This window comes from Morus notabilis, unplaced genomic scaffold (genome assembly GCF_000414095.1).
Source record: "Morus notabilis unplaced genomic scaffold, ASM41409v2 Scaffold1564, whole genome shotgun sequence".
Lineage (NCBI taxonomy): Eukaryota > Viridiplantae > Streptophyta > Magnoliopsida > Rosales > Moraceae > Morus > Morus notabilis.
Window position 1 is genome coordinate 22525 of NW_010362183.1, and position 17921 is coordinate 40445.

The 17921-nt window shown below is 36.2% G+C and overlaps 1 protein-coding gene and 1 pseudogene across 2 annotated transcripts; both read left to right on the forward strand.

Moving 5' to 3' along the window:
• The first annotated feature begins 511 nt into the window (after positions 1–511).
• LOC21394840 lies at positions 512–17867 on the forward strand (annotated as a pseudogene).
• Positions 9915–12693, forward strand: LOC21394841 (protein transport protein SEC13 homolog B). Of its 2 annotated transcripts, none has more exons than XM_010101218.2 (2): positions 9915–10010; positions 11519–12693. In XM_010101218.2, the coding sequence occupies exon 2, from the start codon at positions 11590–11592 to the stop codon at positions 12496–12498; it is 909 nt and encodes a 302-aa protein (XP_010099520.1). In that variant the 5' UTR covers positions 9915–10010; positions 11519–11589; the 3' UTR covers positions 12499–12693. The 2 variants fall into 2 exon arrangements, with proteins under 2 accessions (XP_010099520.1, XP_024023393.1); XM_024167625.1 differs by lacking the exon at positions 9915–10010 and adding an exon at positions 10035–10251.
• Positions 17868–17921: the final 54 nt, after the last annotated feature.

Consider the following 17921-nt stretch of genomic DNA (forward strand, 5'->3'; position numbering starts at 1 on the left):
TAGAAATGTTATAAAATTTTCACAATTTATTAAATTTAAAGTTTTGACAAATTCTCTAGCTTCATAATGCGACAACACTCCCAAAACCCTAACTTATGTTGCTTCACCGCCCAAAATTCATATTTGTTAATCATTAAAACAAAAAATAGATTATTTATAAAAATAACACTGATTACAACAATTATCTTATAACTAACACTATTTTTTCATATTTTTATTTTTAACATTGTTACGTTAGATTTTAAGGACCCCACACATATTATTTGAAATACCCTTTACAGAATCTTGTTTGGTTGGTAGATTTATATCATGATTTGAATTATGATTCGTGATTCGCTCAGTATTTTCTCTCACAAAAAATACACGTAAATCAAAAATAATTTTAAATAATAGTTCTGAATTCATGAACTAACGTTCTTAGTCACATTTCCCTTCTCTTCTCTCTCTTTTCCTCTCTCCCCTTTTTGATTTTGAATCATCACGAAAGTGAGGAGAGAAGCAGTGAAAGTCCATGGAGACTGTGCAGCGAGGGCCAAGTGGAGCAGGTGAAGATAATCCTTTTTGGTCGGCGTCGGCCTCAATTCATCGCCACCGTCTCCATGGTTTGTGCCGCCCTGGTGGAGGCCAAGAGGCGGTGCACCGAGAAGGCCGTGATGTCGATACTTTGGATAGCGCCGCAGTTTCTGATATTCGGGCTGTCGGAGATGTTCACGGCGGTGGGGCTGATAGAGTTCTTCTGCACGCAGTCGTTGAATTACATGATTTTCTCCTCCAAATGCTGATCATGTTACTGCTGCCGCTGGACAAGGACAAGGACAAGTATTTGAAAACCACAACAAGAAGTATATTGCTACTACTACTGTTTGATCCTATTAATGTATATTAATTATGTAACTTGCAATTCATGAACTATATTAATACACATTTATAGTACGTACTAATTATTCATGTGGTAGAATTATGATCTAGGTATATATAATAACATTATGTATTGATGTTACGCAATTAAGTTAAGACTGTGATTCGTTCTAATTTAATTAGATACCATATCATCAATCTCTCGCTGATTTCACTCTCTAGTAATATTGTGCCATATAACATTTATGTACAAATTTTTTTGAGATAAGGTCGAAGTGCTCTTTATTAACTAGAAAACTCTGTAAATACAGAAGTTGAATTGGTACACTACAATAATTTCTGAAATAACTACTTAATAATTTATGTAATGACCATAATCCATTTTTTGAATAAAAAATGCCTAAGTTATTCACTAAGTAACTTTTTTTTTTTTTTTACTTACATTCTACATGGTTTTTTCATTTGATGTATAAACAGTAAAGAAATTCTACTACCAGTAGGACAAAGTAGTTGAATTGGTACACTATGGTAATTTCTGAAATGACCACTCGGTAATTTCTGTAATGACAATAATCAATTTTCTGTATAAAAATGCCTAAATTATTCACTAAGTAACTTTTTTTTTAGATTCTATTGGTGGTTTTTTCATTTGATGTATAAACTAAAAAAAAAACCCCTACTACCTGCAGGACAAAGTAGTTGAATTGGTACACTGCGGTATAATTTCATAAATGACCACTTGGTAATTTCTGTAATGACTATAATCAATTTTTCGAATAAAAACTGGCAAGTTATTGACTAAGTAACTTTTTTTTAGATTCTACTGGTGGTTTTTTCATTTGATGTATAAACGATAATAGAGTACTCAAACTGATCCGCTTGCCGAGGCTGAAAAATTAAAAATAAACTAATAAGTCAATAGCCACATCTCACCTCTCTACGTGCCACCTCTACATTACGGATCTCAAATTCCATCAAGAATCAACATGCCTTCTCCTGGCCTTCTGACATCCTATAAAACATATATAACTCACAAATCTAAAATAAGAAACCTTGAAAAAAGAATGTTTGAATCGTGTATCTAAGAGAACTAATTTGAAAGTGAATTTAGCATTAGAATCCTACTCATGAAAAAAGAAGTTTAGCATATGATGTTGGTAATCACCATTATGACTACTAGTAATTATGATAATTACTATATGAGTCACAGCGATAATTACCGTTGATCATTGTCGTAATGACTACCTATTAAACGAAAATTATTGTTTTGCGAACATAATGATGCTCACCAAGCAAATCTAACTGATATTCCACTTTTTATTCAAATTGAAAACAAATTTGACTAATTGGTTCCCTTAAAATCCTAACCTAGACGTTTTTTTTTTTAAGATTTCTTACTATATATGTGGAAAGAAAAAAGTCAAAGTGCTCTTTATTAAAACTTCTAAACGAGGTTGTGTTGCACATTAGATACAAATTGGGATTAATCGCCTCTAGAAAATATCTGCAACTTGTTCATTTGAGGAGAGTGGGAGAGAAGGAGAGTGGAGAAAGAAAGAGAGGGAGAGAAAAAAATGTGGGAGCTCAAATGAAGAGAGAGAGAAAAAGTTGTGAGTTCAAATGAAAAGAGAGAAATTGAGAAGTGCAACTTGTTCGAGTGAGGAGAGAGAGGAGAAAGAAAAAGAGAAAAAAATGAGAATTTAAATGAAGAGAGAGAAAGAGAGAAAAAAAAGAGAGTTCAAATGAAGAGAGAGAAATTGAAGAAGAAAGTTGAAATTTGATATTGAATTTTGTAAAAGATAATTTTGACAATTTAATTTCATGAGTCCCTCAATTATTGATGTAGCAGTATTAAAAATAAAAATATGAAAAGTGTTGCTAATCGTGAGATAATTGTTGTACAGATTTAAGGTTGTGATCAACAAAAAAATAAAATAAAATAAAATAAAATATTTAAGGTTAGCACTTGGTTGGCATAAGGAAATAGTAACAGTGATTTCGCGACATCAATGTATTATTATCCTGCAGTCCTCCTTGCTTCACTTGTCCTTGTCCTTGACTTTTTTTTGTTATAATTTTTTCCTGGCTCATGTTTTTTCCATGGTTTATTAAGTATTATTTTCTGTAGTCTGATTTGCTTAATCATTGCCATCCCTTCCTTTGTTTGTTCGCTTATAATTTATAACATAATAATATCTTGTCTTTTTTCTTATATTACATATGTATACTTTTTTTTTTAATAATAAATATTGACATAGACGGGTAGAGATTAGTGGTCTACTGCTTTGGTAGTGATTTTAATGTTGTTGGGTTATGTTGCTTCACATAAATGCACCCAAAAAAAAAAAAAAAAAGCCCCCACTTGTTCACTCGAAGTATGCATTCGATTGCTCAACATCCTTGTATATGGTTGAAGTTGTTAGCTTGTTGAAATGGGTGCTAGTTTACAGCTTTTCTTCTTCTAAAAGATGTTACTTTGTTTTTTGAAAATGAATTTTAATATAGAAGAGTATGACTTTATGAATTTTAATATAAAAAAGTATAGATTACTTTGTTTTTGGTCATCATAAATTTGTTTGATCTGGTCAAATGGGTCTTAGTTTACAACTTTTGTCCTTTAAGAAGGATACAGTCTTAAGATAATCTGTTTTTTTTGTGAAAAGCTATTTTATCAGAGGACCCCTTGTAATCATCCTGAACTAAACTTTGAATTTCATCATCTTTTATCTGCTATTATATTGCCTTTTGTTGTTCAGTTTATTTATTGGATTTCGAAGTTGGAAGTGATAAGGGAATTTGTTTGCATTCAGGATTGTTGAAAGTGAAATCTTTAAGCAGGATTGGAGGTCAAGGAATAACGTTCAAATTTTTCAGTATGTCGTACTCAAGTGGGCATTTGCCCTTCTTGTAGGGCTTGGAACTAGACTAGTTGGCGTCTTCAATAACACTGCGGTCGAGAATATTTCGGGCTTCAAGCTGTAGCTGACTACAGATCTTATGTCTAAGCAAAAGTGAGCCTGCTTTTCACTCCCTTAATCTATTATTGCTCAGTTTGAATTTGTATTTTCTTATGCTTTCCCTGAATGTAAGTGAGATGTTAAGGCTACTTTGATGCCAACTCCTAATAACCATTACAATATCACACAATAAAATGTTTCACCAGTGCAGATATCTCAAGGCTTTTATGGCATATGCCGGCTGCACCGTGGGCTTAGCAGTTGCTGCAGGCGCACTTTGCGCTTTTGTTGCTCCAGCTGCAGCAGGTTCTGGTATTCCCGAGGTCAAAGCCTACCTCAATGGCGTCGACGCTCATTCGATATTGGCCCCAAGCACTCTCTTGGTTAAGGTAGACACAAAAATCATATGTGGAATCTTATCTTTTCTCTCATTTTTCCATGCTTGTGTTTGATGTTTTCTACTCTGGATTGGGGATTGGAAGATTTTTGGCTCCATTCTAGGCGTGTCTGCGGGGTTTGTGGTGGGAAAAGAAGGGCCTATGGTACACACAGGGGCATGCATAACCTCGTTGCTTGGGCAGGGGGTTCGCGCAAGTACCATCTGACATGGTCATAGCTAAGATACTTCAAGAATGATAGGGAACAGCGTGACTTGATCACTTGTGGCGCTGCTGCTGGTGTAGCTGCAGCTTTTGTTCCCCGGTTGGTGGTGTTCTCTTTGCCCTCGAGGAGGCAGCTTTCTGGTACTTTTTTCTCTCTTCTCTTGATCTCGTTCTTTTGAAAAATGCAAAACTTAAACAAATGCACTTCTTTGCCTGCGGAATGGTGTGGCGGAGCGCTCTTCTTTGGAGGACCTTTTTTACAACAGCAGTAGTTGCTATATCCACGGGAATATGCAGGCTGTTCGGTCAAGGAGGTTTGATAATGTATGATGTCAGTGCAGCTGTAGCAACAATTAGCGGCCCTTAGATACTCATTTTTAGTTAAATAATTACATTAATTAAAAGGGTATTAATAAAGAGTAAAAGAGTGAAAATTTAGACTTATGTACTATAAGAGTAAGTTTAATAATTTTCTTCTTAAAGGCCTTAATTGCCAACGATTTTAGAGTTTAAGAATCATTGCGTCAAAATTAAGAGAAGAGAGACCATATCTGTTACTCATTAGGAGACACTTGGTATGGGGTAATCTCAATTGTAGGAATGAGAATCTTTCATGAAAACTTCTCACGTTTGATTCAATTATTAGATTTTTTTAAAACTTAAAAAAATAAAGTCTATAAATTTCACATTACCATATTTTGAAGTAATCCTAAGCTTACGTAGAGGATGTTATTTACTTTCTTAGAAAAGTTTTATCACGGAAAAAAGAAATAAGCATATCTAGCCCTGATCTCTCTCTAACGGACTCTTTTAAAAAATAGCCTTAAAATAGCCATCTTTTCAAGTCAATAACCCTTAAAGTGAAATTTTTAAATGGATAGCCTCCTCAGTTAATGAAACTTTTGTGTTTTCTAAAATGCCCTTTGTAATAAAAAAAACAAAATAATGAAGTAGGAAAAGGCTAAAACACAAAAAAAACAAAAAGAAAGCTCCTCACTCACAGCTCTTCTGGAAAGAAGAGAAAAAAAAAACTCCTCAAAGAAAGCTTCTTGTCACATTGCCCACCAGAGACACCACGCACCACGTCAGGCTACACCCCCGTCAACGTCCATCATCTCCAGCTTCCATCTCCATTCACAGTCCGGGGTTGTTTATGGAAATAAGGGGAGGAAAATTAAGAGTGTTCGAAGCTTGAGAAATCAAGCTCCACTGGTGTCTCGAATCCTGTCTTTTTTTTTTTTATACTTAATTTGCTTTTTAAGTGTTGGGCATTCGTACTTATGTGTTTTATTTAAAAAACCAACAAGATTCATGTTCTTACCTTACCTCTTTTGAGTTGTGGATTGTGCAAACTGTAAGAAACCCATTCTTGGCCATTTCAGACCGTTCTTACCGGTGTGACTGATAAGAAAAATTGAACGCGGTCAAAATGTTCTTATTGGTGTGACCGGTAAGAAAATTACAAACTAGTCAGAACAATCTTTCCAGTAAGAACGATCTGATCGATCAGAATTTTTGTAGAAGAGTATGATACTAACTATAATTTTTTGGATTTTGTACTTCCATTTGTATATTTAGTTTTTGAGATTTTATAATATTGGTATTATTTGTTTTTATAGGAAATGGTTGAAATTGTCATATATATTCGATATGATGGGGAGTGGAAGAAGAAAGTTGATGGATCATATCAATGGTTTTCGAAGAATGAGGAAATAAGGAGCATATTATTATTTAATGATCCGTTGCAAGTGAAGTTCTCTGAGGTTGTTGATAGCATATTTGAAAGGATTCATGTGAGTCGAAGTAGTACAAATTTGAAAATAAGTTACGGCCCCGTTCACTTCGCTGATTCGAGTTTAGAATTCGAGTTGAGATGTGACTTTATGTGAGAGCTTTTTACTGTAGCAAAAAAGTTAGATGTGATTGTTTGTGAGAACTTTTTACTGTAGAAAAACTCGAATTCTAAACTCGAATCAACGAAGTAAACGGGGCCTACATTTCTTGTCATCGTCAACTTCGAGTCCTAAATTCATCTTAGATGATTATGACACCAGCTGTTATCTTTTTGACCGTTGTCATATATCAAAACGTAGAAGCATGCTACATGTGGAGGTAATTGAAAAAGACCAATGCGGTGCAGGAAATGAAAAAGAGGGACATGAAGTTGAAGAAAACGAAGAAAATGATGGAATCATTCGAGACGAGTATTTCGACGTTAACATGGAAGTATCGGACCTTCATGATGCTGGTTCCACACCAAGTCGTGAGGGTGATCGTCACTTAAGGAGCACCCTCGCCGAGAGACATCGGCATCTGCCCCAACTCTGGATCAAGAAATTCTACATCTAGATATGGTTGAGGTGGATAATTGTGAACTGCTAGCTGTCGATGACACTTGTATGTCTTATACCTTTGATGACACTATTGGAATTGCAATCAATCAAGAATTTACGAGCAAGACCGAAACTGTTTATGGCAAAATGTGCAGTCTCAGATTGTGAGTGGGCACTGCAAGCAGCGAGGATCAAACTCATAACGTTTCTCAAAAACTCGGAGCGTTTCTCACTACAAACGTACTGCAACATCCATACTTGTTCTTCTAGTTCTGTTGATAAAAAGAACCGACAAGCGACTTCAGATTTAGTTGCATATATGTTAAGGAAAGAGTTTTCAGGGCAAATTGACACGCCAGCCCCGACTAGAGTGATGAACATGATGAAAAACCATGGTGTTACAATAAGCTACTTCAAAGCATGAAAGGGCAAACATATCGCCGCAAATGATATTAGGGGTGCACCGGAACTCGGCTTTGGTATGCTTCCTAGTTATTTGCACATGCTGAAGGTAATGAATCCCAACACAGTCACACATTTGGTGGTTGACAGAGATCAAAAGTTTAAGTACCTTTCACTGCTTTAGGGGCATCTATTAAGGGTTTCAAGGCAATGAGAAAGGTGATTGCAGTTGATGGGACATTTTTAAAGACCAAATATAAGAGAACATTGATTATATCCATTGCCCATGACGGCAACTACCATCAGTATCCTCTTGCTTGGGCAGTGGTTGACTCGGAGAACGATGAATTGTGGAAATGGTTCATGACAAAACTTGAGGAGCTCATACCCGACGACGAGGAGTTAGTCATAATTTCAAATAGGCATCAATGCAGTCCGCGATGTTTATAAGAAATCACAATATGGATTTTGTGCTACCAGATGTTCTCAAAGTATAGATTGCTACCAGATTGTAGGAGGGTCATTCATTGGTCAACAAGGGCGTTGGGGGGTTCCACATAAGCAACAAAGCCATGCATGTACCGTGCTTGCAACTCCTCTCCTCTGTAGTAGGCACAAGGATGCTTTTTATTTCCTAAAAGTTAACAACTTAGAATTAATGACCAGTGTCGACTTAAGAAAAAAAATTAACGAATATGTGCGATACCAACCTTCGTATCTCCTAGCACTTGCATAATGTGCTCTAACTTTGGTGCCTGTTTTTTCTTATACTTTGTACTCCATCGGCAAAGTCTTGGTACGAGGCCAGTGATATCGTCCCTCCTCTGTGCAAACTCTGGTGACAGGGCCGGGATACACTCGAAAGGTAATAACTGCACAAATAAACAATAAGAATTCATATGTGACAAAACCTGTAAAGCATATTAGATGTAAAATTTATACATTAAACTTTGACTTACCATCAGTGGCAGAATGAACCTAGGACAACCCCACCTTTGCATGCCCTCTTCTTTATCAAAAACATTTGAAGACTTCTTCAACAAGTCTAACTTATCCACATGAGCCAACACATAGTTAAATGAACACCTCCCCCATGGAAACACACGACAAGATTCTAGGTCGTCAACAATTGTTAGGCATTTTTCATCAATGTTCGTTCCATCCTTCTCATTGCTCATTAAGACCAAGCATAAAAAATACAACACCGTCATCTTTAACTTGTCTTCTATGAAGACTGATCTTTCTCTTCGTCCATTCGAATCGACAATCCTCATCCTGTTGCTGGGACCTTCCTCAGGTGTAATCACCATGCTTTGTAACTTTTCTTTCACGTCCTTTATTGTTATCTTTGTGTTCTCCGAAAAAAGCCTATCTAGAAAATCATCATTGCCTAGTGTTTCCCACTCGTCAGGATAAGGCACAATTGAGTCCACTTACCAATGCATGTTCCATTAGGGAGTAGCGGATTGGTATGCCGTTTAGTATGAACCAAATCTCTTTTTTCTTTCCCGTAACAACCTCACGGCATCTCAACATCCACAATGCCATTAGACTCGTGTCAAGATCTTCAGAAACATAAAAAAGATGGCCGAACTGAGAGTCCATAAACCACTGCATCCCATTCGGATGATCGCTTAAGGCATTAGTAATAAGTTTTACTATTTCTGTCAAGACGCACTTTGTTGTTATTTTGCATTTAAAGTTCTTGCACTCCTAAGATAATTTCAATTTAGGTCGCGGGGCGTCGAACGCCTGCAATAATCATGTTATATGTACCAACTGGTCAAAATCTTAAGCATTTTTGCATCTAATTTTTAATGAAAAATTGCGAAAATGAATTAATTAACAACAGAGGCAACATACTTGGGCATGGGCTTGAGTTCCTCAAACTTTGCATTTCTACTCAAGTAACTAAATTTTTCTTAAATTTTAGTGCAAAAGGCAAAAACTTACCAGACTTATTTCCTGACTCCGTGTGTCATTAGCCGGATGCGGTGGAGTCGCACTAATTCCTTCGGAGTTATTTTCTGACTCCGTGTCCGAGGGCTCCGCATATCAGCTAGTTGGCTCGGAGGGGGAGAGGAGGCCGGTGTGCTCCGCTTTGGGGCCATATTAACTTCAACACATACACATTTAGCAACAAAACAAATAAACAAACTGAATACTTTAACATATCAAACACATTTCCAGTATTTGGGTTTTACAATTGTAAGCATTTCAGAAATAATTTCTAATTCTTAGTTCAATTTTCTGATGCAACTATGTTCTACTTAGTCTAATTTAAGTAGGGAGCGGCAGAAGGAGGGAGCGGCAGAGGGATGGAGCGGCAGAGGGACGAGCGGCAAACGGATCGACAGAGGGAGAGGCAGAGACGACGAACGGTACCCGGTTACTAGAGATGCGGCGGACGGCCGGCGATTGAGCGACAGAAGGCGGTAGAGGGAGCGGCAGAGCAAAATGTTGGGGTTTGTGTTTTGGGAAATATTTTCTTCTTGTTGTATATGTGTCGTTTTTTTCAATTTTAAATTAAGGGTAGTTTTGTCATTTTCTTTGAAAACAGAAAGAAAATAAAATACAAGAAATAATTTTTATAAGGGTGTCTATTAATTAAAAAGGTGTGTTATTCACTTAAAAAGTCTTTATTTTATTCATTCGAATTTTATGAGAGTAAAAGAATTTTTAAATTATATTTAATTTTTTAATTATAATAAAAAATTCTTATGTAAAATTACATTTCAAATTAAAAATTTGAATTAGCTGAACTGATCGTACACTAATTGAAGCATAATTTTCTGAAATCCTTGTCGCTCCGAGTCCACCATTATCGTCTCTGTTCCTCAAATCAACGCCATAACTAGGTAATTCTGCTTTTCTTACACGTTTTTAATTCATCATTTGCAGATTTTGTCAAAATTTTCAGGCGGGGATCGTTTACTTTCTTCAATTTTTTTTAACGTTGACGAACTATGGGAATTAGAATTAATGAAAATAAAATGCTAAAATTTATTTGATTTCAACCACAAAAAATAACCCTAGATCGGCCCCCAATTCGACCCTCCTGTGCAATTTCTAGCCACCTGTAAGACGAGCTCCTACATGGTTGGTTTCTGTTTTCTATGTTTGAAATTGGGATTTATTTTGTGGTAGAAAAACCTAGTTGGAGATGTGAGCGTTTCTGTTTTAACGTGCATTTTCCTTTGCTTCTATTCTATGATGGGACGGGATTGATTTCATGGATTTTACAAATCTCAAAATGGGCTTATTTGGGATGTAAATCTTATTAGCTTATTGGTAAAATAATGGTTATTTGGGCTATTATGTGTTTGTTATAATTTGCTTGAAAAATGGTCTTGCCTTGTGAAGATGGTTGTTATAATTGAGACGTTTGAGGAGTGGGAAGTATGAAGATAACAAACAGTCCTATTAGTATTTCATTGAATCTGTTTATTGTTGAAAATTGATGTTGTGACTATGTTCATTAGTTTGTGTGTTTAGCTATTTGTGATTTTTTGTTGATTATTTTACTATTTTTGGAAGATTGATGTCAGTTTTATTACAGATTTTTTTTAAAAAAAAAAATTGAATTGTGTGATTAGTTGGATATTGTTCGAAGTTCATATTCTCGAGATTTTAATTGGTATAATTATGGTGTTGTGGAATGTTTTGTTTTGATGATTTTTTTTTCTTTTTTCTTTTTAATATCAGGCTTGCAAGCAATGTGGCCACAACATTAGACTATCATTTTAGACGTAATTTTTATCTTCGTTTATGACTTATTTTGGATTGTTATTTTTGTCTTCATATTTTGGATTGCAAGCAATGGTATAATCATAGTGCTTAATATGATAAAATTCAGAATCTCCATCAACTCTGTTAATACTTGCTCCAGATTTTAGGTCGTCCAAAGCCTTCTTTTGGGTTCATCTGAGATAATATCATTTGAAACACTATGATTTCAGTGTTAGGCACTTGAGCCAATGACGTTTGGAATGAATTTTGTGTACTTGGATAGGTACTGAAAGGTCGAGAAGGAAAGCTAACATTTTGAGAAGACCTTTTCTCTCCACATAAGCCATTCAAAATAGGAATATCCGAGCATGTGGCCTTATTAGCATGTTAATTTTTTATTTTTTGAAAAGGGTTGAGAAAGAGCACGTACAGCTTAGCTATGAAGTATTTAGCTGTTGATGAGCGATTTGTAGTCCTGTTGATTCTTTGTTTTCTGTTGATGTCTTCTTTTTGAGCATTTACCGCCACCAAGGATTCATTGTCTCTTGCTGATTATGATTCTTTATTGCTTCTGTCTTTATAGAGATTTGTCTTTTATGATTCATCAACTTTTTAAATTGACAAGTTTGCAATGCAGAGAAGATAGCCTACAACGGTATAGAAGGAAAGAGTATAGAGAAGTGATAACAAGAAGAGAAATCAGGAACAATGCCTCCACAGAAGATTGAAACAGGTCACCAAGACACTGCCCATGGTATAGCCATGGATTATTATGGAAAGCGTCTGGCAACAGCTTCATCTGATGCCACCATCAAGATTATCGGTGTTAGCAACAACTCTGGTTCTCAGCATCTTGCTACATTGAGCGGTCACAGAGGTCCTGTTTGGGAGGTAGCTTGGGCACACCCCAAGTTCGGATCAATCCTTGCTTCTTGTTCCTATGATGGCCAAGTTATAATCTGGAAGGAGGGCAACCAAAATGAATGGCAACAAGCACATGTTTTTAATGACCACAAGTCGTCAGTGAACTCCATTGATTGGGCGCCTCATGAACTTGGTCTGTCCTTAGCTTGTGGATCATCTGATGGGAACATCTCGGTTTTTACAGCCAGGGCTGATGGTGGTTGGGACACCACTAGGATAGATCAAGCCCACCCTATCGGAGTAACCTCTGTCTCATGGGCCCCATCTATGGCTCCTGGCGCTCTAGTTGGTTCTGGTTTGACGGATCCCATTCAGAAACTGGCTTCCGGCGGCTGTGATAATACTGTGAAGGTGTGGAAGTCGTATAACGGAACTTGGAAGATGGATTGCTTCCCTGCCCTTCAAATGCACGCCGACTGGGTGAGAGATGTTGCGTGGGCACCCAACTTGGGGCTTCCGAAGTCCACTATTGCGAGTGCTTCGCAGGATGGTACGGTGGTCATATGGACTGTAGCCAAGGAAGGGGATCAGTGGGAGGGCAAGGTTTTGAAGGACTTTAAGACCCCGGTCTGGAGGGTGTCATGGTCACTCACTGGGAACTTATTGGCTGTGGCTGATGGGAATAACAATGTTACATTGTGGAAAGAAGCTATTGATGGTGAGTGGCAAGAGGTGACCACAGTTGACGCATAGGTTTCACATTTTTATGTTTCTGCTACTCTCAACTGATATATTTTTGTCTTCTCATGAATTATCTCTTCCAACGGTTTTCTCGTGGTTTTATTTTGAGTACCTTGTAGTCCTGATGTTTTCAATTTTTTTTTTTTTTTTATCAGTCATGTAGATGATGAGGTTTATACTCAAACTCGAACTTTTTTAGACAAGTCAGAGTTGATTAATTTTTTACTCTGCTTAATCAATTGAGATGGATGATCAAGAGGGACCTGGGCATGTCAGGCACTTGCTAGTTGCTCCATTCAGCATCAATGCTTTTTTTTTTTTATAATAAATCTTACTTGTGCCTCCCCCAACCTCACCACTAGTTGACTATAGGTTTATAACAAAACCAAACTGGATTATAAATTGATTGGGTTTTGATTCTTTTTAATTGGTTTTAACAATCTAGCAAATAAAAAAAAAAAAAGTTTTTAACTGATGTTTGTCAACTTGTTTCCAATCACAAGTAGAACCAAAACATTGCTATGATAAAGTTTTAAACTACTTCTCAATCATAAACATCTATAAATTCAGTTTGTATTATTTTGTGCAGCCTTGTTAGCTCCTCTAAGAATCCACTCATTTCAAGCGTTAAGATAACATTACCAGAAAAAAGTAGTCATATTTATCATTAGAATTCACATTGCTTTACACACATGGGTTACTCATTATTTTGACTATGTTTTCTCATAACATATTTAAATAAAAAAAGTTTTGGCCAGTTAATTCTCTCGTAAAATTAAAATTTAAAATTAAAATAACTAACTTGAATTCATAAACCAATCGGCCAGTTCAAGTCATAGTTTAAGTTGGCTTAGTGTCATAGTTTAAGCCGGCTTAGTTTGGTTGTGCTGTGGATTTTAAAAAAATTACTTTTAGCTGTGCTGAAGGAAGAAAAAACTGTTACGAGAAGCAATTGAGTGTTTGATAAACTGTAATTATAGTAAATGTGTTGGTTTCAAAATCAGTGTAATAGCGTTTGGTAAATTTTGATGTTGAATTGCTGTGGGTATGTAAAATGACCAAAATAGACATGGTATGAAACTTAAATATATATATATATATAATTGTTTTTGGTATTTAGAAATACTTGTTTAACTTTAAAAAAAAAACATAATGCTATGACTTTGAGTTTTTTAACAATAAATTTATAATAATTAATTCTTTTTTTCATTTTTTCATTCACAATATAGTTACAACTAAAAGGAGCATTAGTGAGTAATTAATTTGTTGAACAAAAATGTGCATTCCATATTCAAAAACTGGTAGAGGCATGAAAAGAATTAAGTCGTGTTCATTAAATTTGCCGCAATTTGATCTCGTACTTCATCTATTTTCAGTGATAGTAAAGCTTGATTTTCTTCTACATTGTCCTCTAGTTGATTCTCTTCATAAACGAAAACATATGAATTCTCCTCAACCTTTTGAAAATGTCGATTACGCTTATCATGCTTCCTAATGTAGTTATGGAGCGCCATTGTTGCAATAACTATTTTCACTTGCTTCGTAAATGAATAATTTGGCATGTCTCTCAAAATTTTCTATTTTTTCTTCCAGACACCAAAAGTGCGTTCAATGACACTTCGTCCATACACTAATATTAGTAGAATTATTAGTAAGCAAACAAGAATTTTGAAACCTTTAAACTAAACCAACTTGGGGTTCAAATATGCTCAAATAACAAAATATCCGATAAAATAACAAAAAAGGACAAAAAAAGGCTTCTACCAAAAAGATCCAGGAATAGCCTTACTTTAACTTCTCTTAAAAGCTTGATCGTCAAATGACCAAGTTACATAAAAAAGTTGGGCCTTGATGCCTTGTATGTGGTGTTCAGCTTCCTAGTTGGTGGCCTGACCTTCTAGTACACCAATAAGAACTTATCTTCGAGTTGTTGAATTGTTTTGTACTCTCTCTCTTGCAAAGCTTGGCAGGGACAGTTGCAGTCTTAATAATTTGAATGCATGGGAACCTAACTCTATGGCGAGAAGTCATTTCGTTGTACATCTGCTCCACAGCACCATTTAGAGTGGTGTCACAGAACTCCTTGTACATATTATGGTACCCAGTTCAGCTCTGATAACGGAGCCAAATATCATAATTATCAATTTTGGTGGGGTTCTTCTAAAAAATTTGCAGAAAAATATAATAAATTTGTTGAGAACTTTTATGCCAACAAACGGACTAAGTCAAATGATAATTAATTACAGAATCACAAATAAAGAACAATCAACACACATGATTTTACAATATAAAAAACACATGATTTTGCTTGAATATAAAACTTACTTTCCTGTCTAAATTCTAGAGTCTAGACTCAACAATGAGAATTGAGAACACACTAAAAAATGGCACTATCACTAGCCGAGGACAACATATGATTTTACAAATCAGCTTATAGAACATTTGTTAAGTCCAGCTACAAATGTGAAATAGAATTAGGACTTTAGATCTTAATTTATCCAAGGTCAATACAGGATTTACCAATATCAAACTCTTTCGTCATATTATAGGTTCTGCAGAGTCTAGAACCCAGAGACAACAATATAAAGAGAGATATGCAAGTGGTAAAACAAATGGACCTTAACATAAAGTAGATAAAGGAACACAACAACCATGATTAGAAAGGAACAACTATTTTACCACATAACACAAGAAAAATGAGCAAATAAAAATATCATTTCAAAAATAAAAATGACCTCATTGATAGCAAGAAACTTCAAAAATGCGTTCAACACATCCATGAAACAAATAACCATATCCATGAAACAATTCCAACTAAATAAACATCCCCATTCCAAAAAAAATAGTTCTTGCAAACATATATATCCACACACACACACGTATATACCTACAAACACAAACTTAAGTCCTTTCATTCTTCAAACATACGTAATAGAACACTCCCCAAGTTAAAATGGAATTCATTCTCTCTTCAATTCCAACCAAATAACCATATCCATGAACTATTTTCTTTTACTCAATCCCCTGAAATGTCAACTCTCTCTAAAACAAAAAAAGAAAAAAAAAAAAAAAACTAAGAAGATCAATCACCAACGAAACCCAAAACCTTTAGGTCCAACTCAAATTGATCCACTCTTTCATTTAACATATATCTACTAAGCCACTCTAAACAAGATGATTGAGCAGAAATTTGCACAAATACGAGATTAACCCTAACAAGCACAGCCACGATTTTTCTGCACATTCAATGAAAGATCTAACACAAACAACCAAAAAATTTGAGGACAAATCAGAAGCAAATCTTGAAAAAGTAAGATCAAGGGAGTACTTCGTGGCATCATTATTAAACATTCATTTGATGTACATGTTATAGTTGCAAGTTCACTCATTTATCTCTTTCTCCTAATCTCTCCTTTTTTTTTTCTTCATCGTCCTGCCTTGAACCCAACTTCCCATCCTATTCTACAAGCTCTCTCCGCTATATTCCTTGGTGTAATTGAAGGGATTCTCGGAAGCTTTTATAACTACCTTGTCGATAAGGTCGTCCGAACTTATAATATTGTTAATGAGTATGTTCCATCTCCTATTTAAACTAATTAATAATCCCTAATTTGTAACTTGTATACCGAGCCTATATGTAAATTTCAGTGTCATATTCTGATTATCATTTGACGTCCACTGCAGAAAGGGTGCTGTATCGAAAATCTTGCTGGTTGTGACCGTTGCCATTTTGACATCCTGCTGCTATCACATTTTGCCTGGTTTGGTAAGTGCATCCCTTGCCCTGACGACAGCACGGTTAGCTGCCCTACAACTGATGAGTCTGGTAGGCAACTCCACAATCTTTTCATCTAACTTCTCCTTGATGAAAAATCTATCTACCTCGACGTGCTTTGTACGATTGTGCTGTACAGGATTATGAGCAATGTCACATGCTGTTTTATTGTCGCAAAACAATCGGATTGGTTAACTAGATAGATAACCCAAATCTTGTAAGAGGAGTTGTAGCCATAATGCCTCGCAAAGTCCTAGTCTAAATTCAGCTTCTGCACTTGAGCGAGCGACGACATTCTGTTTTTTACTTCTCTATGTCACAAGTTTTTCATTCATATCAATTCTGTCAATATACAATCAATATATAGAGGAGTATTTCCTACAATTAAGCTATATAATCACCTATAATCATTCACATTTATAGCCATACAATCATACCCAATTATACCCATAATTAAGCTCGATCTTACAGCTAAGACAATTAGACTAAGAAAGGAAAGAATCACAAACAATTCTCTACTAATCTCCTAAAATCTTAACAACTACAAGGCCTTTCAGTGCGCACCAGGCTGTTACAATGACCTCGCCTCTCTATTTTTAAACACGAATGACGACGCAATTCGCAACGTATTCAGTACAAGCACAAGAAAAGAGTTATAAATATCCTCTTCTCTTCATCTTCTTTGCAGTTGTTTACTGCCTTGGAATTATCACTTATGGCATAGCTATTCCCTCGGGCCTTTTCATCCCTGTGATACTAGCTGGAGCTTGTTATGGCCGCCTTGTTGGCAGACTGTTGGAACCATGAGAATGACAGTTTCCTTGTGCGTTATACTTCTCGAACTTACTAATGACTTGTTGTTGCTTCCTCTTGTGATGCTTGTTCTCCTCATTTCGAAGACGGTGGCTGATAACTTCAACCACGGAGGGTATGACCAAATAGTGAAAATAAAGGGTTTTGCCATACATGGAGGCCAATGCCGAGCTTTACATGAGGCATTTGGTTGCAGGTGATGTTGTTTCAGGTCCATTGGTCACATTTGCTGGTGTTTAAAAGGTAGTAAACATAATACACGCTCTACGGACGACGGGGCATAATGGGTTCCCAGTGATTGATGAACCACCTCTATCTGATGCTCCAGAAGTGTGCGGTCTTGTACTGAGGTCTCAATTGCTTGTTCTGCTAAAGGGGAAGAATTTCACTCGGGAGCGAGTTGTCTGGAAAAGAGACGCTGCAGAAAGGTTTCGCAAAGGCGGGGTCGGGAAAAGGACTGAAGTTGGAGGAGGAGATGGAGATGTATGTGGATTTGCATCCTATTACAAACACATCACCATACACGGTGGTTGAGACAATGTCACTTGCTAAAGCCGCGATTTTGTTTCGGCTACTTGGCCTAAGGCACATGTGTGTTGTGCCAAAGAGTCAAGGGGTATGCTAATACTCTCTAACTTTCTTTATCATCAAGCTGAAACTTTATTGTGGTGACATTTCAATGTCGTGTTTTTGCACATTGCAGAGACATCCAATTGTCGGGATTTTGACGCGGCACGACTTCATGCCGGAGCATGTTTTGGGACTCTACCCTCATTTGAATCCTCACAAGTAATTAATACGCCATTTCCCAAAGTGTATTGTTGATGAAGAAGTGTTGGTTATGTCA